Consider the following 27,067-nt stretch of genomic DNA (forward strand, 5'->3'; position numbering starts at 1 on the left):
TCTTACTCTCATTTTTATCACATTTATCACTGTTTATTTGCTATTTCCTACCCATAAGGAGATGGCATTTTAAAAAAATTTTAATTGATTAAAATTTTTAAAAAATCTATTTTTGTACCTGTTCAGTCACTGTAGGATAAACATTAAGCTCAATCTTCTCTAATATCTAAATAGTAGTACAGTAAAATCTTTTTCATTCATGTGTATAACTAGAAGCTAACTCTGTTATACCTCTTGAGCTGTTATTTTTTTTTTTAAAGCCCATTTCTGACATGTAAAGTATTGAATACTTGTGAACTGATGAATATTTCTTAATCCTTCATAGCATTTCTATGTTATAATAAGTTTATTGTTTCTCAATTTTTGCAATCCTTGAAAAAGGATAAAACCACCTTCTATACTAGACTAAAATGAACTAATCTATTAATAACCAATTGATCTAGTACTAAATGGTAAACCACATTTTCCTAAATTTAATCCCCCAAAAGCCTGGGCATATTTAAGAAAAGAAATATAGCTTGTATTTTTAAACATGCTTGTAAGTATTCATATTGGGTAATATTCAGTTTCACTGCCTGGTCTTTTATTAGCTTTAAGAGTTGTTGGGTATTTTTCATGTGCCCCTCTCTTGGAACCACAAATTCCTTCACTGTGTGATCAAAGAGATTTACACAGAGACCACTTACTATTCTTAGAGACTGACTCATTTATAAAAAATCACGGGAGGAATCTTTTGTGATATTTCCAAAAAATAGAAACTTTTATATACTATAATTAATAGTAATTTTTAAAACCTCAGTTTTTCTTAATTTATATATAAAGATGGAGGCTTTAGTTGGAAAATTCACTTATGCATTTTAAATTAATATTCAAAGTAATATATAAAATGTTATAGCAGTCTATTATAAATAGATTAGATTTTTGTATCAAAAAAGTTTTCAACTTTGATTTAAATTGTAATGATTTATATGATTGCCACTTAATTTTACATGTGAATAACTTTAATCTATTTTCATTTATAAGAGCATTATTAAGCTTGTAGCACTAGGGAAAACGATCTTATTTTAAAGTAAATCCACAAAATCTCACAGTAATTTCTATGTGAAAATTTATGTGCCACTCAGGCAGTAAATACACAGTGTATGCACAGATTTCCTAAAGTACGTAGATATAAATGAGGAACAAGTAAATTATAAATGATTAGTGAAGCAGAAGAGGGCTGATTTCTTTTCTCAGCACACCCAAGGCGTTTTCAAGTGATTTTGTGCAGGTAATTTAACATTATTTTAACTGCAGAAATGTACATATGATACATATTTCCACATAACTTAATAAAATATTTTTAAGTTAAGCAAATCACTAAGACATTGTAGTTATCTGCTAATTATAAATTGGTTTGATGCTTCTGGAAAACAATTGGGAATTATGCAAAAAAATTTACTAAATTGTTCATATTCACTGTATTATGTTACTGATGGTAGGAAAAGACAAGTGTACAAAAATATTCATGACAGCATTTTGTCACAACAAAAGGCAGGAAACAACATATGTGTCCAACATTTGGGAAGTGGCTGAACAAATTATGTTATGAATGTCATGCACTGTTACTATACCATAAGAATTAACATATGAAAGATTCATAGAAACCCAAGATGACTTGTATGACATGATTCAGAGTAAAACAGCAAAGCCAAAAGAATAATAGATACAGAACATGTAATGCTTAAATGCTTTGAGAAGAACATCCTCTAGTCAATGTTAGTAATGCTCTCAAAAGTTTAAGCATCTGTCAGTCCTTTCTGCTAAGTGATTGTTTTCTCCAGATATGCTTTTTAAGGGTTTGTTTGGGTATTTGGGAAGTGTCTGTTGTTGCAAAATAAAATATATCAATAAATCTATTGCTTAAAAACACATTTTTCGATACCTGAATGGACAGATATATATTTTCTGACATTACAGTTTAACATTAGAGTCAAAGACTACTAGAAATAGAAGGGATTTTAGATATCCTCTATTTGCTACAACTCCCTCAATTTGAAGATCAGGAAGTTGAGACCTAGAGGAATAAATTACCTGCTCAGTATCACAGAACTAGTTAATGTCAGAGGCAGTATTAGAATTGAAGTCTGCTTAGGCTTACTTCTGCTATCCCATGCTAGTGTTAGTCATTTTATGAAGTGGTCCTTAGTTATATTCCTATTTTATAGAGAGCAGAACTGAGACACAGAAAGGGAAACAAACTTGCCCGGATAATTGGTTCAACACAAAAGTTTCTTCATGATTTTTTTTGTATAATATTTCTATATTATTTATAATAAATGTATGGGGCTAGTCTGTCATATAGGTAAAAATTTCAGTTCTTTGAATTAAAATATGAGTTTTGAATGGCATTACATTGGGAAATAGAACCAAGGATGATTTTTACTTTCAGTTTAGCTTTAACCAATATTTGCAGGAAAATAATTGAACTGTTTAGCAGAGAAGGATCAGATTCAGGTGTTCATGTTATAATATGTCCATAATTCCTTTCAAGCATTAAGTTCTTGCTGCTTACAATGACAGTATGCAGGGTTGTTTTTTTTTTTTATCACTTCAGAAGATAAGGAGAAAGTGTTTTTTCCCTGTTCATGATGGAAGGAGCTGAGGAACTAACTAGCAGCTATTGCTTGAAGTTACAATGGATAAGATTGTAATGTCTAAGGAATATTAAGGCATAAAATTAAAGTCACGTAAAAGTCATCGATGTGGTGGGTGGTGTATATTTAAATTCATACTGTTTTGTTTTATGCTTTAAATTTTATTTTGCAGGGCCCACATATAGCTTCAGTTACACTAGCTGCGTATGAATGCAACTCGGTTAATTTCCCAGAACCACCATATCCTGATCAGATTATTTGTCCAGATGAAGAGGGTATTGAAGGATCTATTTCTTTATGGACCATCATGTCAAAAGTTAGACTTGAAGCCTGCATGTGGGTAAGATGTCTGTTTAGTGTAATTTAAAACTAACCAAGCTTGCTTACCACTTTTGTTTCAGTTTGAAATAAAATATAGATATCTACCTTTGTTCCATAAGCATTACTCATGAAGTCACCAGGACATTCTGGAAAGGAAAAAACCCTTACAAACTATTGCTCTTCATGGGAGAGGACTGTGACACTGTAGCTTTAAGGAGGAAATAAAGGGCCAGAGAAGGGCTACAAGGGAAAGCAGAGCTTGTGTCTACTACTCATCTTGCCTTTGGGAACAAAAGCATAGTCACATGATGGGGCATTCTGCACTGATTACTAATTGGTAGGATTACCAACTGGGAAAGGCACCCCAGACCTGTGATTTCATTGGTAGAGAGAGCTCCCAGCTGAAGAGACTCCCTTTACCAATGTAGGGTGGTACCTTCTCTGCAATTTATAGTCCTAGAGAGTTACCTAAAGCAGAGATATCCTGGCTTGTCCAGATCTTTTTAGATCCTGACTTTGTTCTCCAGTGTGTTAAATTATTTCTCCCAGCACTTTGTCTTCTGCAAAGTTGGTAAGGTGTAGTCATATTCCTTTGCTCAAAAATCTTCAATACTTCTTTACTGCTTTCTAAGTACAGTTTAAATTCCTTTCTTTTCCTGATGGCTTCACAGTCTGGTACCACCAGACCTTTCCAGCTTCCTCTCTCTTCTGATGTCATCAGATTTTTAAGTTGAGAAATGTTCCTTGTTACAAAATGGGTAGTTAACTTTCTTGTTATCCTACACTTGGGGTCTATTTCACACTCTAGTTAAAGTGCTTATGGCATTCTAGTCCATCTGTTGTAAAACAGAAGTGCTGAAAACTCATTGACTTTGGGTCAGTGATAAACCTGCTTGTGCACGAACACCATAGGAACCCCATGTCTCCGATAAACACAAGACCCTCTAACAGCTCTGCATTGAAGGTAGAGTTTTCTATCTCTCCGTTACATGGCATTTTGCCTAGCACAGAACAGTAAATGCTTTTTGATTGATTGATGTATAGCTTCTAAACAGCTACTGAAGAAAAGAATCCTTGATAGCTGTTGACCATAATACTAAGTTTTTAAAAGTCTTTTGCAAATATAAGGAAGTTAGAGGTTCATGTGACTCAAGCTCTGCTTTCCCAGAAATGGGTGTGATGGAAACACTTTTCATGTTCATATCTACCTAGGAGATTATGAGAATGAAAAATTGTTCTGGTCCCCCCCCCAAAAGTAACAGTACTTTTAAAATTTTACACATACACACAATTTCCCCCTAGTAACTGGCAAAGCCACAATTTGAACCCCAAACTCCTGATTCCTATTCTAGAGCTTTTTGTGCTGCTATGTCTTCCCTGCCCGTATCTCATATTCCCTCTAACAGGTCCAAACAGAGTTTCTGTAGGAAGTGTTATTTGGGCCGACCCTTGAGGGAAGCTATCCTGTAAGCAAGTGGGAAGTACTGGAGCTTCTTGAGGAGTGCAGTGACACAGTCATACCTATGATTTAGGGATATTAGTTTGGCAGCTTTTTGGAGCATATTGTTAACTTGTACTCCTAGAGAGCTAGGCATGCTATATCTTCCTTTTGGGATTGTAACGTACTCTGAAGGGTTTGTGGGGTGTATCTTCTCTACCATCAATTTGAACCTCCACACCATTCCATATGTTCCCTTCATCTCTTAGGGGCCTATAACTAGTACTCCAGTTCCATTTAACCACTTAACATTTATTAGCTTTTACAAAGATATATTTACTTCAAAGATAGAGCAACAACAAATATACTAACATTTTCCCCCAACACCTTAGAGGCATCCTCTCCCTTGGGCTCTAGGATGAAGTAAATGTAAAACTTAACTCAGTTTCTATATAACATTGGGCCCGCCAGTTTCATGCCCATAGGCTTTATGGTCCCAGAAGGGAAGGAGACCCCAAGGCCTTTCCCCTTATGTCATAGTCTCTCATAGGATGCCATGAACTAAGGAGTTCTCAAATGAAGCTAAAAGATTGAATGAGACAAAAGGAAGTAACTAATATCAACAGCCCTCTTTAAATGCCTCCGCTGCTGGTCAGAGAACCTCCTTTTCTTCACCACGTGCTTAACCAACTGGAACTAGTTACAGAATGGATACATGTGCTCCACAGTTTCTCTGTTGCACTCCCCTTACATGTTATCACTCTTCCACAGAAGCAAGCTCCCTATTCTCTCCATGTTGAGAGATACCATCCCAGACACTTTATAGGAACTTGAATTGGAGAATGGAATGACTGGATACTGTGAGGTCAGTTAGGAGACTTGTGTTAATCCACATGAGAGGTGAAGAGGATCTGAACTAGTGCAGTTGTGGTGAGTGGAGAGAAAGGCATGGATTTAAGGAGTAAGATGTGGTTAAGTATTCACTCTCTGATCATTGGCCAGGTTAGCTTTGCCCTAGGACCTAATCCATTGAGCACATTGTTTTCTTCTGTGTTGGTGTGGTAGGGGATGAGCTGGAAAGTCTTTGGTCTTGGATTACAGGCATACCTCCTAGATATTGCGGGTTCAATTCCAGACTACCACAATAAAGCTAGTCATGTGAATTTTGTAGTTTTCCAGTTGCATATAAAAGTTATGTTTATGCTATACTGTAGTCTATTAAGTATTATATCTAAAAAATGTATGTACCTTAATTTCAAAATACTTTATGGCTAAAATCAAAACAAAACAAAACACAAACCATCATCTGAGCCTTCAGCAAGCCATAATCTTTTTGCTGGTAAAGGGTCTTGCCTCGATGTTGATGGCTGCTGACTAATTAGAATGACAGTAGCCGAAGGTTGGGGTGACTGTGGCAATTTCCTAAAATAAGACAGTAATGAAGTTTGCTGTATCAATTGGCTTTTACTTTCACTTGAATACTTAGAGGTCATTGTAGGGTTATTAATTGGCCTGATTTTTCAATATTGCTGTGTCTCTCGGAATAGGGAGGCTTGAGGAGAGGGGGGGAGGGGAAGGAAGGGAATGGCCTAGTCAGTGGAGCAGTCAGAACACTTTTAAAAAGCACATCAAAAAACAGAACATTTATCAAATAAGTTTACCATCTTAAATGGGCACATTTCATGGCACCCCAAAACAATTACACTGCATAGTGACATTAAAGATCACTGATCACAGATTGCCGTAACAGAATAATAATAATGAAAAAGTTCAAAACGTTGCAAGAATTACCAAAATGTGACACACAGATACAGTGTGAGCTCATGCTGTTGGAAAAATGGTGCCAGTAGATTTGCTCAGCACAGGATTGCCACCAGCCTTCAATTTTTTTTTAAGGTAGTTGGTGTTAAGTGACTTGTCCAGGGTCACACAGCTAGTAAGTGTCAAGTGTTTGGTCTGAGACCGGATTTGAACTCAGGTACTCCTGACTTCAGGGCCGATGCTCTATCCACTGTGCCACCTAGCTGCCCCTAACCTTCAATTTGTAAGCAGTATCTGTGAAGCACAATAAAATGAGGTATGCCTGTATTTGACTAGTGTGGAAGGGGAGGGTCAACAGGACACAAGTGAGATACTGGTCCTGCCAGATGGTCAAAAGAATGGTTTGATTGGTTGCTAGGTGTGATCAAGGAGTAGGAAGTTTTGTTAATGATATAAAATATAATAATCCTTTTATACTACTATGAATTCCATGAATGGTGGTATATTTTTTAAACTCTATGTTTGAAGCTTTTGTCCAGATAAAGTTTAGACTAAATCCAAATAGTATAATAAATTGACTGTGATTCTGTTGGTTTTCAGACTATGGCTTTTAAATTAAAGTTAACTGTTGGAGTTGTCTCTATATTACATAGCTTAGCAGTGAGAAAGTTTTCTTTTTCCCCTCAGCCTGTTCCTTCTTACTTGAACAGTGATTTTTTTTAAGCTTTTTGTATTCGTGCACAAAACAAAGCAAAACAAAAACACAGAAATAAAACAGCCAAAGTCTATTGCTTGAGTTATGAAATGATGAGAGCTAACACATCCAAAACTGAGACAACTGACTAAATGAAAATCTTCCATGTACAGGATACATTATGTTCTCAGAGAGGTGCCTGGATGACTAACTTCCCTTTTTATTTATTTGCATAAAAAGAATGCTGACTAGTAGCAGCCATTCTTTCTCCTTGCTAACATGGGAGAACATGAGCAAAATGAAATGTAACAATAAATATGGTTATTCAGATTTTCAAGACAGTAAACAGCTGTTAGAATCCATTTAATGTTTCCTTTCTTACATTAAGGAAATCTGTCATGAGCCTACATTGAATCATAGAACTTAATTTCAGATCTGTTAAATATATGACTTAGCAAGTTTCAAAAGAAGTTCACATTCAGTTTACTCCTACAACTTTTATCTTTTTTTTTTTAAAGGCTAACTGTGGCAATTAACTTTGGCCCTAGTCTTATTGGGCAAAATGTGATTTGTTTTTCCTTGTTGCTGTGTTCTCTTGAGTGTATTTCCCCAATTTCTCTTTCTTTCCCTTGCTCTTCTCCCTCCAAAGTATTCACAACTGAGCTATCAGCTTATTCTTTTTTGCACAGTAACATGTTTTTGTTCAAAGGTCTTATTTAACTTATGGATACACACGGGGATGGGCCAGAATATGATGGCAGGATTGATTGCAAAAACATGCATGTGGGGGTTGGGGATGGGGAGTGGGTGTGTAGGCATTTGTGCACATAAACCCAGACTTTTGAGCACAACATTCATACCATCTGATAGTCCTTACACAAGGAGCTGTAGACTAACAAAGCATTATCAAAGGTTGAAAATTAATTATGGCTCAGGAGTTGAATGTGTAACTTGGGAAGCTATTGAAACTTAAAACTACACCAAGACTTTTGGGACACCCTGTTTTTAAGGATTTAAGTTCAATTTGCTGTTTCATTTACCTTTGTTTTGTAACCTTGTGTAAATCTGTTGGAGTTTTTTTTTTTAATTGAAAAAATAAAGAGTGAATTGTGATTCATTCAGTGCCCTGAGGAAATAAACAATTTTCCTCTGGTAAAGCATTGTCCATTGTGATGTTCAGGTTCCTTGAGCTTTGTGACCACAGCTTGTCCACAGTTTTTAAACCATACCAAAGAGCAGGGAAGTTTAAAGCATATCCAGGAGGCCAAAAGCTTCCAAGAAAATATTTATCCAATAGTAACATTATCTGAGGAACATTTATAACTGAATTGTGTAAATATTACGTATATATATATGAAAAAACGCTACCATAATCACCGAGTATACAGGTATAGGTGAAGAGTTCAGTAAAAAGCATGAGTTTTTTACATAGTTGTTCATTGTAAAAAGATAACATTGTCAACTTGAACATTTTATATATGCTCTACTGTACTGTCTGGGACTTGTACAAGTTAGCTTTACTTACAGGTTGTTTCCTGGCTGGTGTTTTTAGCAAAGTAGAAAAATTCTGCTGCTGATGTGCATTAAATGTAATTTTGCCTATGACATAAAGAACAGAACTTCATGTGGGTGTTTTTTGGTTGTTTTGTGTTTTTGTGTGTGTGTGAAGGGAGCTGGCACAGCCATTGGAGAGCTACCCCCTTATTTCATGGCCAGGGCAGCGCGGCTGTCAGGTGCTGAACCTGATGATGAGGAGTACCAGGAATTTGAAGAGATGCTGGAACATGCACAGTCTGCACAAGTAAGAACGTTATTTTTTTTTAATCAATAGAATGCCTTAATTATCCCAAAGAGGTTATAATTAAGGTGAAGCTATCAGCAATAGCTCTAAAAAAAAGAAAGCTGCTAAAGTAAAAGAAGGAAATGTGTCTTAGGAGGGACCATTCATGCACTTGAAACTTAACAACAAGCATCTTGCACTTGGAGCAGAGAAATAAGGAAGAACCATTTAAAAAATGTCAAGTCAGCTAAGATAAGCATTGTTAGAAACTAGAGTAGTTTAAGGCAGCTAGAGGGATTAAATAGGTCAGGCTTTAGCATTCTTTTTTCATGAAATATTTATAAAAGTGAGTAAGGGTAGTCTTGAGTAAATAAGAAAGAATCAGGTTCAGATCCTCAAATAGTGGAGTCTGTGAATTTAGAGTCAAAAACTAGTGTCAGGACACAAACCCAGATCTTCTGGTTAGTCCTATACTCATTTCACTATGCCAGGACAAAGACAGAATTGTCCATTTTTCCTGGATTGTCCAAGAGGGGAATTATAACAAAGCTGGTTTTAAGAAGAGTCTGAATGTTTCAGTTGGTTTTTGAAGTGTGCAACTGCATCTGATCTGACTTTCATGCTAAATTTAGGTTTGTAGTTTGCATCTTTTTGTGTTATCCAATAGAATATAAGTTCCTTGAGGGCAGGGAGTTTTGTTTTTATCTTGGGATCCCCAGCATCTAGCACATCACCTTGTATATAGTAGGTGCTTAGTAAATAAATGTTTGTTGCGTTGACTGGGCTTAAGTTTATCTTTGAACCATCTACCAAAATTAATTTTTGCCAAGCAAATTAATTACAGAATAATTATTATTTTAAAGAGAAAGTCTTCATGTATATAAAGGAACATTTTAAAAATTTTGGAAGCTTCTAATTATACATAAACAATTTACCGTTTCAACATCTAGTTACACATAAACATTCACCATTTTAAAATATTCACTAATGAATTTGACTAAGGGATCTCTGCTTAGCAACATTTGCAAGAGTTGTTAAATGTATTTGAAAATAGTAAGGCTGTATTTATTTTCTTTAAAAATACATTCATACATGAGAATATGTATAAGTGCTTTGCAAACCTTAAATTGAGAGGCATTGTGGTGTAGTGGATAGAGAGCTGGACTTGGAGTCAGAGAGATCTGGATTCAAATCTGTTTCAGACATTTACTGGCTGTATGACCTTGGGCAAGTCACTTAATTCTTTTGGCCTCAGTCTCTTTACCTACAAAGTAAGAGAGTTGGATTCAGTGTCCTAAAATTTTTTTTTCCCAATTCTTGGCCACTACAAAAAGAGCTGCCATAAACATTTGGGGGAAAAAATTTATAGCATCTCTTTTTGTGGTGGCCAAGAATTGGAAATTGAAGGGATGCCCATCAATTGGGGAATGGATGAACAAGTTGTGGCATAAGAACGTAATGGGGGGCAGCTAGGTGCCGCAGTGGATAGAGCACCGGCCCTGGATTCAGGAGGACCTGAGTTCAAATCCGGCCTCAGACACATAACACTTACTAGCTGTGTGACCCTGGGCAAGTCACTTAACCCCATTGCCTAACCAAAAAAAAAAAAAAAGAACATAATGGAATACTATCATTCCATAAGAAATGGTGACCAGGAGGATTTCAAAAAAATCTGGAAAGACTTAACATGAACTGATGCTTAGTGAAGTGAGCAGAACCAGGAGAGCATTGACCAACTTTGATAGACTTAGCTCTTCTCAGCAATGCAATGATCTAAGACAGTTCCAAAAGACTTATGATGGAAAATGCTAGCCACATTCAGAGAAAGAGCTATGGAGTGTGAATGTTGATCAAAGTAGACTGTTTTCTCTTTTTTTATTGTTTTTTCTCTCTCGTGGCTTTGCCCTTTGGTTCTAATTCTTCTTTACAACATGACTAATATGGAAATATGTTTAATGTAATTGTGCAAGTATAGCCTATATTAGATTGCATGCTGTCTTGGAGAAGGGGGAGGGAAAAGAGGGAGAGAAAATGTAGAACTCAAAAATCTTATAAAAGTGAATGTTGAGGGAGCACCTAGGTGGCACAGTGGATAGAGCAGCAGGCCTGGAGTCAGGAGAACCTGAGTTCAAATCCGGCCTCAGACCAAACCCCACTTGACACTTACTAGCTGTGTGATCCTGGGCAAGTCACTTAACCCCAGTTGCCTCACCTTCTCCCCCCCTCAAAAAAAGTGAATGTTGAAAAAAATTGAAAATAAGTAAATAAATAGAAGAAAATTTTCCGATTCTAAATCTATGAGCCTGTGAGATTATATTTGTGTGTGTGTGTGTGTGTACATTCATATACATATGTATATTTATATGTGTGTGTACATTTTAAAACTTTGCTAATTTAGTCTTTTTCTTGAGTTCATCATATTAGTGAGGTTTTGCCAAGACTGTAATGATTTGTTCAAATTTCTGTTCCAGAACAACTCTATACTAACTGGAAATAGGCTAAGACAAGAACTGGGAGAAAATATACATTTTTAAATTAGGACTACCAGATCATGATGACCGAGGCTTCTTAGAACAGAACATAGACTTTTTGTTTCTGCCTCTATCTCAGTGTTCTTGAATGTTGTACCAACAATGACAGTTTTAGTATTTGTGTAAAACATTCTGGGACATGTTGCCCTTTCCTCTATCTCAGTATTCATGAATGTGATGGCAGTGTTAATAAGCAAAGAAATGATTACAGAAAAAGGTAGCAAGAAAAATGAGAAAAAGCTAGAGATAGTCTACAGTATATTTAGCCATTCCTTGAAAAATTTAGGATTTGGTTCGATGTGTATACCTAATATGTGCAATTTTGTGCCAGGCAGTAAGAGATATTAAAAAAAAGTTTAGATAAAAGATTGTTTTGTGTTTTTATGCAGCTTCCATTCTATCATGGAGGATATGATATAGAAAAATAACTTTAATGAAATGTAATCAGAATTCTGTGTAACTTTTATAACATAATCAAGATCCTTTTCAGTCAAACAGGATTTAAAAGGGCGCTAATTGGAATTAAGCCAAAGGTACTTATATTTTCTAATAGAAAAAAATATTTGCTTTCAAAACGTGCTTGCTGAATAACCCTGTATGAAGCGAAGGGGGAAACAAAGATTTAAGAACAAACTGTCATGAGTGGGGAAGAGGTTTGACATTGGCTCTTGCTCAAGCAGTCAGTTCCCTATTACTGTTGAGCAGTTCAGATACATTTTTGCTCTTTTAAAATTTGGTAATCTTTGTATTTGCCCATCACTTCTTTTTATGAAATCATAATGATGCCATTCATCTTCATTGAACATTATAACTGACAAAACACGTTCACCTGCATTTGTCTTATTTGGTCTTCACAACAACCGTAGGAGCTAAAGGCACATGGATAGAGAGCTAGCCTCAGAGGCAGGAAGACCTAGGTTCAAGTCACACCTCACTTATATACTGACTCGAGATTTCTGGGCAAATCACTTACCCTTTCAGTGTCTCTTAAAGCAGTTCTCTAAAAGCAAGTTTCAGAGAAGGTGCCAGTCTTTGGTAGAAGTTCCTCACCGGGAACTCCCTATACTTATGACATCACAGGCCTGATAGAAAATAAAACAAACAACCCTGGAAGGTAGGAAGAGCAGGAATTATATACCATTTTACAAAGGAGGAAACTGAAATTCAGAAAATGACTTCCCTGGGCCTTAGTTACTTTATCTGGAAAAGGAGTTGGAGCAGGAAGGACTCTTATAGTCATCTTGCTTATGATTTTATGACCTAACTTAAAATATCTTATCCAGCCCTAACCTCTCAGCAGACCTCCTATCTCACATGTTTTCTGTCATTGAACATTTCACATTGGATGTCCTGTACACGTATTGAACTCAACATATCCAAAACCCATTATCAAAACATCCTCTTCTTCCTTGACTGACCTTTAACTTTTGCTGTTGAGCATGCCACCCAGGCTTAACCTCGTAATCATCCTGCATTCCTCACGTTCTCTCACCTGCCGTGTCCAGTCTGTTGCTAAGGACTGGCAACACCCTGGTGCAAGCCTTCATCACTTTTTGCCTTGACCGTTATGGTAGCCCCTTAGTGGATCTCCCTGCCTCTAATTTCTTTCCGCATTCCAGTCCATTCTCCATTCAGCTGTCAGAGTGATCTTCCTAAATAACAGTCTGATCCTATCACATCCCTTCCCCCTAAGTAAACTCCAGTGGTTCCCTATCACTTCCAGAATCAAATATAAAATCCTCTGTTTGGCATTCAGCACCCTTCATAATTCTCTCCCCCCCTACCCCCCGTTCTGGAAAGTGACAGTAACCTCCTTCCTTGTTTCAAACAATGTATCCCATCTTCCAACCCCAGGCATTTTCACTAGCCATCCTCTATACCTGGAATGCTCTCCCTCCTTATCTCCACCTCCTGACATCCTTTAAGTACCAACTAAAATTCTACCTTCTCCAGGAAGCCCTTCTAGATCCCCCTTAATTCTAGTGCCTACTCTGTTGATTATTTCTAGGTTCTTCTATGTAGAGCTTATAGTACATAGTTGTTTACATGACGTCTTCCCCATTAAACTGGGTGTTCTGTGAGGGTAGGGATTGTCTTTTACGTTTTTTTATAATTGCAAATCCCTGATGCTTAGCATAGTGCCCGGCACATAAGCATTTAATAAATATTTATTGACTGACTAACCCAAGGTCTCAGCATGCAAGTAGGGATACTTGTATTATAATTGTCAGAACCTAGAGGTGCCAGATCTTTAATAGACTGTAAAGGATGAGATCTTCCTTGGAAGATTAAAAAGAACTAGCATGCATAAATAGACATAATGGTACTCAGCTCTGTGTGCTGGATCCTGACCAACTTCATGAATTCCTGTTGGCTTGTACCTTTTTGATCAGCCCCCAACTTGGTTTATCCCAGTTTGACCTGTTTCACCTGAACCCTAGCCCTTGGAAGTACTAGCTGGGCCAATCCCTTACTTTTCCTTTTTAATTTAAGACATTTAATTTTCCCAGATCCTCTTCCTATTAGAGTCATAGCCAATACCATTACTGGACCTGGCTGCTGCAGTGTTGTTTTTGTCCTCTGCTATCCTCTGTACATCACTTCAACTAATCCTTATTTGTTTGAAGACGAACCCTAAGACTCAACAAGAGCCCAGGTCTCTTGACTCCTAGTATAGCATTCTTTCTATAAACTCTAGTCTTGACTGTCATTAAAAATGTCTGTGCTACTGGGTGAATATCTGCTGTTGATGGTAATTATGGGGCCCGAATTCCACAGAGCACAATGGAGGGGGAGGGCAGATAGGGAGTCAGAAATCAGGAGTTTGGGTTGAAGTGCATAGACTGAGGGAGCAAACTGACAGTGAGGAATGGGTATTGTTCATAGGTAGCCAGAGTTTCAGAATCACTGGGATAGGGAGTAGACTAACCAGTAAGCAGAGAGTCTAGGTAGATTATCAGTGATTGGAAAGATGTTTGTTGAAGGGAGTCAGATGAATAGAATATTCAAGATCCTCTTTCCTTATATGCAGTTTGGTGCTAGAAGCAGTCATGGGTTAGAGCCTGTTGGGAAGAAGGCTATAAACATGCTCAGATATGCCCAATCTTTTAAAAAAAAAAAAAAAAACAGAAATACCTATCCACTGACTCTTCCATCCTCTCCAGTTGCAATTTCATTTCTCTCTCCTGCTTTACTAGATAATTTCTTGAAAAAAAAATTCTCTATAATTTAATAATGCTGTCTCCTGTGTCCCATCACCCACTTCTTCCTCACAATCTGATTCTCTTTTTAAATTATTTTTATTTAATTTTTTTAACTAGCAAAAATGTGTTTTCTTTTCCTCCCATTCTCTCCTCAATTTAAAAAAAAAGAATAGGAAAAAAGAAGGAAAGCCCTGTGGAACAAAAATAAGATAAATTCTCACATTAGCCACATCCAAAAAATATTTCTCATTCTACACAGTGAGTCCATTACTTCTCTCTCAGGAGAGAGACAGTATGGCAGGTCCTATGGAAGCTTGGTGGTCATTGTTTTGATCATTGTTCTTAAGTCTTTCATAGTTATTTGTCTTTATATTGTTGTTATTATTGTTTAAAGTGTTCTCTTAAATCTGCTCACTTAACTCTGCGTTAGTTCTTTCCAGATTTCTCTGAAATTGTCAACTTCATTTCTCAGTGTATAGAATGTAATATTCCATTACATTTATATAGCATAATTTGTTCATTCATTCCCCAACTGATGAATACCCCCTTAGTTTCCGATTCTTTGCCACCGCCAAAAGAGCTGCTATACGTATGTTTGGGCATAAGGGTCTTTTTTTTCTTTCTTTGATTTCTTTGGAATATAAACCTAGTGGTGATATTGCTGGGTCAAAGGGTATACATGAGTTAGTAATTTTCTGGCCATAGTTTTGAATTGCTTTTGAGAAAGGCAGTATCACCAACAATGCTTTAATGTGCGTATTTTTCCATAGCCTCTCCCAACATGTCATTTTCTTGTTTTTTGGCTTTGTTGCCCATCTGATGAATGTAAGGTGGAACCTCAGAGTTGTTTTAATTTACATTTCTACAATTATTAGTGATTTGGTGCATTTTTTTTTCCTATGTGGCTATTGATCTTAGATTTCTTCCTCAGAAAAATGCCTGCCTATAGCGTTTGACTATTTATCAATTTGGAGAATGGGTCTTTTTTTTTTAAATAAGTTACTTATATATCTTAGAAATCAGACCTTTATTTTCCTTTCTAATTTTAGCTACATACTTTTTTGTGCACAGACTTTTTAATTTTGTATAATTAAAATTGTCAAGTTTATCTTTGGTGATTCCCTCTTTCCTTTTTTTGATCAGAATACTTTCCCTATACATAGATCTAAAAGGTAATTTCCTTGCTCCTAACAAGTAGATTAACAAGAAGATCTCTCTGTGTCAAATTCAGTCATCTTTTTCAGCCTTCTGTAGCATTATTGACCACTCTCTTTTCCTGTATATTCTCTTTTGGATTCCAAGATACCACACTTCTTTCCTAACTATCTAATCTTTTTTTTTTTTCCTGCCTTCTAGCTTCTTATCCTCTTATCCTTCTTATCCTTCCCAACTCTTAAGTTGAATGTTTCTTAAGGTTTTTTCCCTTTTCTGTTTTCCTTTTCTAGTCTCTCTTGGAAACCTCAATTTCTCTCATGGCTTTAATGATCCCCTTTGTCCAGATTACTCCCAGATCTCTATCTTTGGCCTTCATCTCATTCTGGAATTCTAGATCTACATCTCTACTTAGATGCCCTTCTGACACCTGAAACACAACATGTCTAAAAGAGATCTCAAACTCAACATATTTCAAATTAAGCTTAATATCTTCCTTCTTCCTTCTGTCTTGTCTTGGCATCATCATTTTTATCTATCTCCATGTTTGAAATTTTTTGTATCTTCCCTTTCACTCAACTCTCAAATCCAATCAGTGACCAAGCCTTACCATTGCTACCTCTATGGCACCTTTCACATCAGTTTCCTTTTTTCCATTTTCATTACTCCCACCCTAATACAGGCCTTCATTTTTGCTGGAGATATCATAGTGGCCTTCCTGCCTCTCTTTACTCTCTCCATGCTTGAATCCACTCTTCATAGTACCTTTCTTGTGCTTAGATGTGATCGTATCATTCCTCTGCTCAAAAAAATTGTATTAATTTCCTCTTGCCTAGTAAATAGAATGGAAGCTGTCATGTATGAAATTTTTGTTCTCCATGAGTATATTCTGCTGTACTTTCCTAGCTTAAACTGAATGACTCTGTCCCCCAAATATATCTTGTACTTTTCCCACCTACATTTGATCCCACTCTTTCCTGTGTCTAAAATATCCTTCATCCCTATCTTCACTTAATTCCTTCCTATAATTTAAAGCCTAAATCAGTGCCTTTCTCCATAAAGCCTTTCTTGATCAACTCACAGTTGATAATGCCTTCTCTCCTCCCTACCCCACCCATAACACTTTACTTGAAACCCTGTTATGAGTTTGTCATTGAAAGGTAACACGGTATAGTAGAAAAGAAGCTAGATTTGAAGTCAAGAGATCAGGGTTCAGATATTGTTTCTGATACGTCATGCTTCATAGCTGTGTGACTGTGGGCAAATTGCTTCATCTCGCAGGGATTCAGTTTCCTCATCAGTAAAGGAGGATAATAATACTCAAACTTTCTGCCTCACCAGGATGGTTTGAGAAAATGACTTTGTAATGTAATGTATAGTTACCATGTATTGTTTTGTATTTTAATTATTTATGTTGTTTCTCCTTACTTGCTTTTAAGAGGATGGGTTGTATCTTATCTCAACTATATCTTCCCCCAGGATCCAGCACGCTACTCTGTGAATGAAGAGTGAGGCATTCTAAGATAATACCATTTGTTGATCCCCTCCAGTTAGAGAGCAGTAAACTGAGGCCTCAGGAGACTAGATAATTATTTTCAAACAGTGTTAATGGCTCTGTGTCAGTATGAAGAAGCCTCTTGTGGCATGCCACAGTAGTATATAGTTGGTCATATTCCAGCAGCATTTTTATCAGTGACTTAGTTTAAAATAAATTCTGTTTATCACATTTGCAAATCATACACAGCGAGGGGAGTGGCTCATATATTGGAGGCCAGAATCAAGATTCAAAAAGTTGTAATGATGAGCAAACTAGATGAACTTTACTTTGAGAGACCTGTGATCCCATCCATGTAGCTATTCCCTTCAGTAATGTAGTTTGCAATGTTCTCTTTCCCTCCTCCACCTTCTTAATTTTGTGTGATTCTGTTCTGTATCCATCTATAAAATCCCTCAACAGAGGATCTATCCACAGTGCTAGGGGACTTCCTCTGGCTTTCTTGGCATTGTGTACATACCATGGATGAAAGGGGGTTTCCATCTGGTATTCTTCATTCTTGCTGTGGTCACTTCCTTGTCCAGGCATATATATAGCTTCTGATGATATCCTTTTCACCATGTGTCCTCCACAATACTCTCGCCTTGATAGTATATGGTTATAGAGAATGAGCCTGTGATTTCATTGGCATAGGGAACTAACTCCCTCTACCTAGAAGGTAGTCAGTACCTTCTAGAACACTGAGAAGTTAAGTGACTTGCCTAGGGACACACAGCCAGTATCTGTCATGTACATAACTTGAACCCAGGTATTCCTGACGCAAGGCCAGCTTTCTAGCATACTGTGCTATCTCCTTTTGGTAATATTACAATAGCTAACACCAATATAGCTCTTCATGTATATTTTCTCATTTCATCTTCACAACCTAACCTGTGAGATAGGTGTTATCTCCATTGTGCGCAGGAGGAAACTGAGGCTGAGAGAGAAAGGAGTTCACAGGGGAAACATTTCTTTCCTAGTCGCTCTCTGAAGAAACCTTGATTTGGCAGCATGAAATACTTCTACTGTTGGAAGCCTACTTTTGATTTCCTAAGGCTCCATGCCGGAACTCAGCATCTGACCTCAGGGAAAACAATATGGGTACAACAATGTATCAAAAACATATGTACAGGGTAATAGGGGATAGGCCCATGGGCAAGACACTGAGATTAAGGAGGACTGGGGAAGGCTTCTTGCAGATGGTAGACTTTAGCTAAGACTTGAAGGAAGCCAGGGAACGTAGCAGGAAGGGCTTAGTGAATTGGAAGTGAAGGGTTTTGCAGTTTAAGAAGATAAGTTTCTATTTGTTCTCTTTTTTTTTTTTTTTTGCTTTTTGGTGAAGCAGTCAGGGTTAAGTGACTTGCCCAGGGTCACACAGCTACTAAGTGTCTGAGGCCGGATTTGAACTCAGGTCTTCCTGACTCCAAGGCTGGAGCTCTATCCAATGCATCACCTAGCTTCCCCTTAAGAAGATTAGTTTTACAGCTGAGTGGAGAATGAATTGGAGTGGAAAGACTTGAGGCCAGCAAACTCACCAGCAGGCCATTGTAATAGTCTAGGTGTAAGGTGATGAAGACCTGCACCAGGGTGGTGGCGTTGGCAGTGTTGGAGGAGAGAAGGCGGCATAAAGGAAAGATGTTATGAAGGTGAAATCAATAGGCTTTGGCAACAAATTGGACACAGGAGTTGAAAGAGTATGAGGAGTCGAGGATGACACTTTGGTTGCAAGCCTGGGTATCTAGGAGTATGGTGGTGCCCTCAACAGTAGTAGAGAAATTAGGAAGAGGGGAGGGTTTGAGGGGAAAGATTCAGTTTCAGTTTGAACAAAAACATTATAAAGTTTCCTAAATGCAATTCTGCTCATTTTCCTCTTCCTACTTAATTCTGGGTCCAATTCATTGTCCATCCTCAATGTATGTAAAAGATGTGTGTGTGTGTGTGTGTGTGTGTGTATTATGTGGCTATGTATGTATATACATATACATACAAACATATCTAGATATACACCTGTATGTATGTATGCATGCATGCATGAACATACTGAGAGACCACCAACTCTAGGGATTTTCTAGCCAGCTGCATCTCATAGTTCCAGGAAATAGACGGAGTTTATGCATTTTGCTTTTGAAGGGTAGGTTATAAAGTTGCTTTTTTTTTAAAGTTAAGCTTTTCCTTATTCCACTAACAACTAGTATCCTCTCTTAAGTTTACCTACTTATCTATGTACATGCTATCTTTGCTGAGCCAAATGCCTTTGGGATGTTCTGGCTTAGTTGAATCTTTGCCCAGCTTTCTAGAAACCTCTTTTTCCCTCCGCTGCTTCTTAATGTTTTATGAGTCAATTGTTGTTCTTCAGTCATTTCAATCTTGTCTGACTCTTCATGACTGCATTTGTAGTTTTCAAAGATATTGGAGTGGTTTGTCATTTCCTTCTCTAGATAATTTTCCAGATGAGGGACTGAGGTAAACAGGGGTAAGTGACTTGCCCAGAGACAGCTAGGAAGTGTCTGAGATCACAGTTGAACTCATAAAGACAAATCTTGAACCCCATGGCCGGCATGATATCCACAGTCACTTACAGTCAGTGGCCGTGAGCCTCCTGCCGAGATGTGGTTTGAAATTCTTCCAGGACTGGCTATTATGGGCATATGTCTGATGATCCCAGAAATTAGCACCACTCTCATCCAAAAGTACAGCAATGGGGGCAAGGAAAAGACAGTTGCCCATAATCAGTACCAGTGGAAGCTATTAGAGAGGGACAGGAGGATCTCTGGATTCTATCGTTATTATGAGGCTAAGGGGTTGGAGAACATAACTGAAGACGCATAAGTGGCCTCTTGATGCCCATCTTTGTGATTGCAAAATGCTTATACGAGATGTTGTCTAGTGCCCATTAAAGACAAAGCAACTACCCAGAGAGCAGATCTTTTTTTACATTCAAACACTACACCTTTTCCTCTATTTCTTTATAGAGACATATCCAAGAACTTGGATGCTGAGTTCAGGCATGGAGCCTTAGGAAATCAAAAGTAGGCTTCCATAGTAGAAGTATTTCATGCTGCCAAATCAAGGTTTCTTCAGAGAGGACTAGGAAAGAAATGTAATTGCTGTGGTTTTTCTTTTCTGGAGGCATTCTTCTGTTCCTTCTGTCAGAAAAATTAACTAAGTCGTTCAGCATTTAAAAAAAAAAAAGACAAATCTTCCTGACTTCAGGCCTGGCGCTATATCCACTACACCACCTAGTTGACAAGATAAATATAAACAGCTGCATTTCTGCTTTGTTGTTTTTTTTTAATCAATTATGCAAGTACAGGATTGGGGGACCCTGGCTTGAAAATGTATATGAAAAAAGATTTAAGGTTTTAAATTGACTTGCAAGGTTGATAAGAGTCAAAAAGTTATTGTAGTCTTAAGCTGAAGTAATAGAAGTATAGATTCTAGGTCAAGGGAGATACTGTCCTGTGTTTTGCACTGGTTAACCCATGTCTCTACTATTATGTTCAGTCCTAGGTATGACATTTTAAAAGGAAAATTTTTATTTTCTTAGGTTATTGTTGTAGATGGAGTTGTTTGCTGAACTATAATATGTATATTCAGAGAACAGCTATCAAAATAGTGAAATATTCAGAAATCAAGGTTTTATATTTTTTAATAAATGTTTATTAATCTTTTGTTTTTATATTATGTGTATTTCACATTCCTTTCTTCTGCCCATAGAACCATTCCTTATATAAAAGAATGGAAAAGAAGGAAGAAAGTGGTTCAATAAAATTAGGTGACATATTGAAAGAGAATTATACTATATGCAGTATTCTGTACCCATACTCCCCCACCTCAGTAAAGAAGTGAGATGAGGAGGTCTTATATCTCTTCTTTGGGTCCAGTCTTGGTTATTATGATTTCAAACATTCAGTTTCAGTCATTTTATTCTAATTATTCTTCCCATTGACATTATTGTAATGATTGTGTATAGTTTTCCTGGTTCTCTTTGTTCACATCAGTTCATATAAGTCTTCCTATGCTTCTGTTCCGTTACCTGTATGTGACACAGCTTATTTAGCCATTACCCAGTTAATAGACATCTGTTTTGTTTCCAGTTCTTTGCTACCACAAAAAGTACTGCTATAAATATTTAGATGTATTTGAGATCTTTCATTTTCCCGTTGTTCTCCTTGGCATATATACCCTAGCACTGGAATACGTGGGTCAAATTCTGGGTCACTTTCTTAGCATGATTCCAAAAAAACATGCTTCCAAAATATTTGTACCAGTTCATAGCTTCATGGTGGAGTGACTTGTCTTTCCACAGTCTCTCCTACATTGAGTGCTCTATCTTTTGTCATCTTTGTCAGTTTGCTGGGTGTGAGGTGAAACTTTTGAATATGATTTTCATTTCTTTTATTATTAATGACTTAGTACATTCCTTTATGTTGTTGTTAGTAATTTTCAATTCTTCTTTTGAGAATTTTCTGTTCATATAGTTTGACCGCTTCCCTATTGGAGAATGACTTTTAGTCTCAAGTATTTCTTTTAAAAAGTTAATTTACTTGTTGTGGGATATCAGAAACTTGTCAGAGGTATTTGATACAAATATTTTTTCACTGGAAACATTTAAACCTAGAAACAGTTTTGTGAAGAAACATGACTACCTTCTTCAGCTATCTGAGGGTGTGTCTTGAATGAACAAATGAACAAATGAGTGAAATAAAAAGCATTTGCTAAGCCCTAGAGATACAACTAGAAAATCAATATGGTCCCATTTCTCCTAGGGCCCACATTCTAATTGGGAGAAAAAACATTAAGGGGATTCAGCTGTGATTTAGTGTACAGATACAGGGTGAATAAGAAGGCTGCTAGCTCATCTCTATCCACCAGGAAATTTTTAGTAACGCAAATGTCATTGCCTAGAAAGTCTTAGCATGCGTCCCACAGGTCATGCAGCAGTGTCTGGGTGTCTGAAGGCCATAGTGGCAAGATCTGGTGATATAAATGTTCAGCGGCAGGGTAATGGTCTTCTATCTAACTGGAAGGATTATGGTTGGTGACATCCAAGCAGTATGAACTTCTATGTCTGCTCCGTAGCTGGAGGAGGGAAGGGAAAGTTAAAAGGGGCTCAACTTACTGGTACAAGAGAATGAGAATAAGAGTCATAGTGGAGTTGAGGCTCTGGCTTCTCTCATAAGGATTGGGGTGGGCAGGTGGTCAGTGTTCAGTCATGAGGGGGAATGTGGAAGGGTGAGGTGGGGCATTGGCATGAAGGTTGAAGGAAGGGGCTGCCTGTAGCACTTGCTTCACTTGGGAGCAAGTTGGGGAAAGGGGAGAAGAAGGATTGTAAGTTTCCTATTTGGATCAGATATTTTATTTACTTCATATAAGCTCCAAAAAGCAAACTGGTTCTGGTGGCTTGAATTTTCTAAGGCCCAGATGTTAGTTCATTATGAGGAAAAACTTTTCAGTAATTAAAACTTTATAAACAGAATGACCAGAGTAAAGCCAAGTCAACAAACATTTATTATAACTGTCTGCTGTGTGCCAGGCACTGTGTTAAGAACCAGCTATGCAAAGAAAGGCAAAAAACAACCCCTGCTCTCAAGGAACTCATAGTCTAATGGGAGACAGCATGGAAACAGCAGTGTACAAACAAGGTACACACAGGATAAATTTGAGATAATCTCAAAACGAAGGCACTAAGATTAGAGAGAACTGAGAGAGGTGTCTTGAGACTTGAAAACCAGGAAAACTAGGCAAAGATAAGGAATGAAAAGGTTCTAAGTACAGGGAGCAGCCATTTAAAACATACAAGTGGGGGGTGGAATGTCTTGTGTGAAGGAGAGTGGGAAGGCCAGTGTCACTGAACTGCTGAGCATTTCGAACAGAGTAAGTTATAAAAGGACTGGAAAAGGTAAGAAGGGGCTGAGTTATGAAGGACTTTAAAACTGAGGATTTTTTATGTGATCTTGGAAGTAATAGGGAATTACTGAAGTTTATTGAATAGGGGGTAATCTTTATTGAATAGAGGAAGACCTGTCCTTTAATAAGATAAATTTGATAGCCAAGTAGAGGATGTATTGGAGGGAGGGAAACTCAGATAGACTAGAGTGGGGAGAAATTGGAGCCAAGGAGATAAACCAGCAGACTATTACAGTAGTCTAGATGTGAGATAATGAGGGCCCTCATCAGGGTGGTGATAGTATAAGAGGAGAGAAAAGGGTATATATGAGAGATGTTATGAAGGTTTTTTGGTATGTCCACTAGGCAGTTGGAAATGTGAGACTGGAGATCAGTAGGGTTATTAGGGCTGGACAGATAGATCTAAGAATCATCTGTGTAGAGATGATAATTGAATCCTTGGGAGCTAATGAGATCAACAAGTGAAATACTATAGAGAGTAAAGAAGACTCAGGACAGATCCTTTAGCGACACTCTTGGTTAGAGGGAGAAGCTGGATAAAGAGCAAGCCAAGGAAAGTGATGACAGTGGTTAGAAAGGACCTGGAAATGTCAGTGTCACAAGAACCTGGGGAGAAGAAGGTTATTGAAAATCTCAAAGGCAACAGAGAGGATTGAGAAAAAGGCTACTCATTAGATTTGGTAATTAAGAGATCATTGGTAACTTTGGAGAAAGTTCTCCTTCCCTATAAGTATTTAAGGAGATGACTATCTCTAAGGATACTTTTAAAGAGGATTCTTTTTTGTGGACTTGATGATATCTAAGATCCTTTCTAACATTGAGACTGTATAAAAAGGTCTATAAGTTTACTATTTGCTTGTCTTTTAAAGTACTTCCTTTTATTTTCCCTAGAATCTCAAGCTTCAAGTCTTTTTCATAACATATTTTACTTTGTAGACTGATCATGTTCTCTCCCAACATTCATCTTTCCTATCTAAAGAGTCTTGATCTCTTTAATTGGTTCTTAAATAACACAACTCCCATTACTTTGGTCATTCTGATTGCCTTTCTCTGAATTTTCCCTAATTCCATTACATCTTTCCTGCTTTGCAGCTGCCAGAGCTGTCCACCACCGTGTGCAGCTCCAGTGAGGTTACAAGGGTACTATATTCTCCGATTTATGCATACGTACATACACACACAAACATGTGTGTGTGTGTGTGTATTTAACAGAAATGATCTTTTCTTTAACTTTCAGGAAAGTTTAGTGTGGAAAATTAAAGATGTTAATGGTCAAAAATGAAAAATTTTGGATTACCTTACCTATGAGTTTCTTTTAACTGTGCGATCCTGTTTCCCCATGTTAAAGATAACTGAAAGTTGGTTTTATGGCTGATTGCTTAATAGAAATATCTCATACAAGCTAGTATGTTTAGTCATTTGACCTTTTGTTGATAACAAAGTTTTTTTCTGAAGATTTGATTTACATGTTTTACCCTAAAATGTGGATATCGTCCATATCCATATCATCTCTATCAACTACCACCCATAATTCAGGCAAACCTGCTTCACTGAAACAGCAGGGTGCCATGAGGGAGAGACAGGAGACAGCATGTGCTGGGAAAGTCAAGCTGCTGCCACTGCCACCACCACCTGGACCATCATCTCCCGTCAGAACCTGGTAGAGATAGCACAGGACCCTAAACCCAGGAGACAGTTGAATAACATTGCTTCTAGCCCAGTCTTACAACCTTCATCCTGGGAAGCAAACCTGGCAATTACTCCTTGCAGGTGCTTCGGCCAGCAACAGTTACTGAAGACCCAGAAGTTCTTGCCTCTATAATTAGTCCTTGGCTGTGGGCAAAGGTTCAACATCAGAAACTGATGTGATTTTATCAGCAGAAATGATGTAGAAGAAGAGGTGTTAACCAATTGCTTTGCTGCTAAGGGCCTTAAGGACCATGAGACCCTTTCATCTAATTTGCTTCTGAAGTCTTCCTTATGTGTTATCTCCCCCATTAGAATCAAGCTGCTGGAGATCTGGGATTTTCTTCCTTTTCTAATTATATCCCCCAGCACTTAACTACAGTGTTTTGCATGTAGTAAGCAATTAATAAGTGCTTTTTTTATTCATTCATGTTCTCAGAATATCTTGTCTACCCCTAGAAGACTTCCATTTTTACCCAAGGAAATACATTAAAAAGGAACACATTTCACTTTTCCTCTTTGCTTCTTTGGGTTGTTTTCTAAGGGTTTGGTTTGGTTTGGGTTTTTTTGCTTGTTTGTTTGTTTTTAAGTTTAAAGTTTACATAACTAAGTGAGAATGCTACATGTTTTTATTTTTTTTAATATATTATTTAACATTTGATCATAAAAACTGGCCATCTAAGTTAGTTAGCTACTTAGATCACTTTTCTAAAATGATGTTAAAATATTGACTATGTAAAATTTATTTGTTACTGGTATAGTTCTTGTTCTATTTAGTAAATCACAAAACAGAAATGGAAAAGTAATCTCTTTCATCAGTTTGGTTTCATGTCATTTTTTCCCACCATGGTGTCTTGTTCTTTGTGTTGGTGTTCTAAAATATAAGATATTATGATGTGTAGACATGTCTTACACAGCTTTATTTTTTGGGGGGCTAAAGAGGACCAGAAGGAATAGAAAATGGTGACTTAGCTTTCTATAGGTGTGTGAGCCACCATCTATATTATTCTCCAGTTTTTTAGGCCACTTGCCAAGAAATACTACAGGATATTATAGCAACAATACCAGTGTTTAAGTTTAACTGCTGAAGAAGAGTCTCATACTTTCACTTAACCAAAAAAAAAAAATCCTGGGCCTGTACTTTGTTCTAGGTATACTCAGTCTCATAGTAGAGTATATATATATATATTCTGTACATCAGAGAATTTTATAAAGGATTTGGAATAATGCTTCAATATTGCTTTTGTTCATATTCTCCCACTTACTATTTAATAGATGATAATGGTCTGCTGGTCACTGGTTACATTTGAGTGGATGTTCAAATTTTTGTGTAGTACATGAATAATTTTACAAAGTGTATGTTGGGTTCTTGACTGTAAGGGCCCCCTCAGAAGCAGTGAGCAAAAGGCAGAAAAAATTTGCTGTCTTTTCTTTACCATGTGGTCTCCAACCAGGTTAAAGGACATCTCTGATTTTATTTGGGAAAGTGATAATGGTTTTAAAGCTAAATGTGAACGTAAATTCCAGTTCTGGTTGAATTTTGTTTCTGCAGTTGCTTTGAGGAGGCATGTACAGAAGAAATCTAATAAAACATTATTTGTGATCTGATTCTTATAAGACACCTGATTCAGTGGAGCTCTCTTATTTTTTAAAGTACAGTATTTTTCCATTAACTACTTTGATTTCCTTTTGCTTTTGGCTTTCTACTATATTTAACTGGTTCTCTGTGGGGGGGTAAATATTATTGTAGCTTCCTATGGCTTTGAGCAAATCTAGCTTAATTTTTAAAGTGAGTTCCAGATTTGTTTTGATGTGTCCTGTACTTGCCACTAAGTGAATATTTTAATTTTTCTTTAGATGATTATTTAATAGTGTATCACATGAATAATAATAACGGAGTAGGACCATAGATTTAGAACTAGAAGGAACCTTAGATTGTCTAGTCCAACCTTCTCATTTTACATTAGTGAGAGTGACACAAAATAAATAGCAGATCCAAGATTTGAATTTAGCTCTCCTGGCTCCGAATCTAATGGTCTTACAGAATTTAATATTACCTTAGGAATATCTCCTTAATCTTGAAACTTATTCTTTTGGAAAATTAAAATGTTATGTAGGTATAGTACCCAAGATGTTTTTTACAAGGAAGATGGATTCAAATATCTGAGTTTTAAAATCATTTGGAAATAGGAGATAAAAGTCTACTATGTAGAAGATAGTTTCGAGTTGTATAACACTTCTATTGGGACTCTTTCGGTGGTCTGTTAAAGTCAACCTCTGTCATTTATGGAAAGAAAAATAAGAATGCAGGGATAAAAGAGTTTAAAGAAGAATAAAAGACTTTATATGATTCACTGCGAAGGATTGAGGCTAGAGCCATGTTCCAGAACCAGTTAAATTCCCCTATCATTTTGTTTGGTT

The 27,067-nt window shown here is 37.1% G+C and overlaps 1 protein-coding gene and 1 pseudogene across 3 annotated transcripts in view; both read left to right on the forward strand.

Moving 5' to 3' along the window:
- Window positions 1-27,067, forward strand: part of VMP1 (vacuole membrane protein 1) — a 138,919-nt gene that overhangs the window by 57,698 nt on the left and 54,154 nt on the right. For 2 of the 3 annotated variants that reach the window (XM_020991832.2, XM_020991834.2), the window contains 2 exons: window positions 2,809-2,976; window positions 8,520-8,651. In XM_020991832.2, coding sequence (XP_020847491.1) covers window positions 2,809-2,976; window positions 8,520-8,651 — 300 coding nt within the window. Of the gene's footprint in view, window positions 1-1,236; window positions 1,271-2,808; window positions 2,977-8,519; window positions 8,652-27,067 lie in introns of all 3 variants that reach the window. The other variant, XM_020991833.2, reaches the window with a different exon arrangement.
- LOC144457761 (NADH dehydrogenase [ubiquinone] 1 alpha subcomplex subunit 1 pseudogene) lies at window positions 18,997-25,160 on the forward strand (annotated as a pseudogene).

This window comes from Phascolarctos cinereus, unplaced genomic scaffold (assembly GCF_003287225.1).
Source record: "Phascolarctos cinereus isolate Bilbo 61053 unplaced genomic scaffold, phaCin_HiC Scaffold_5;HRSCAF=322, whole genome shotgun sequence".
Taxonomy (NCBI): Eukaryota; Metazoa; Chordata; class Mammalia; order Diprotodontia; family Phascolarctidae; genus Phascolarctos; species Phascolarctos cinereus.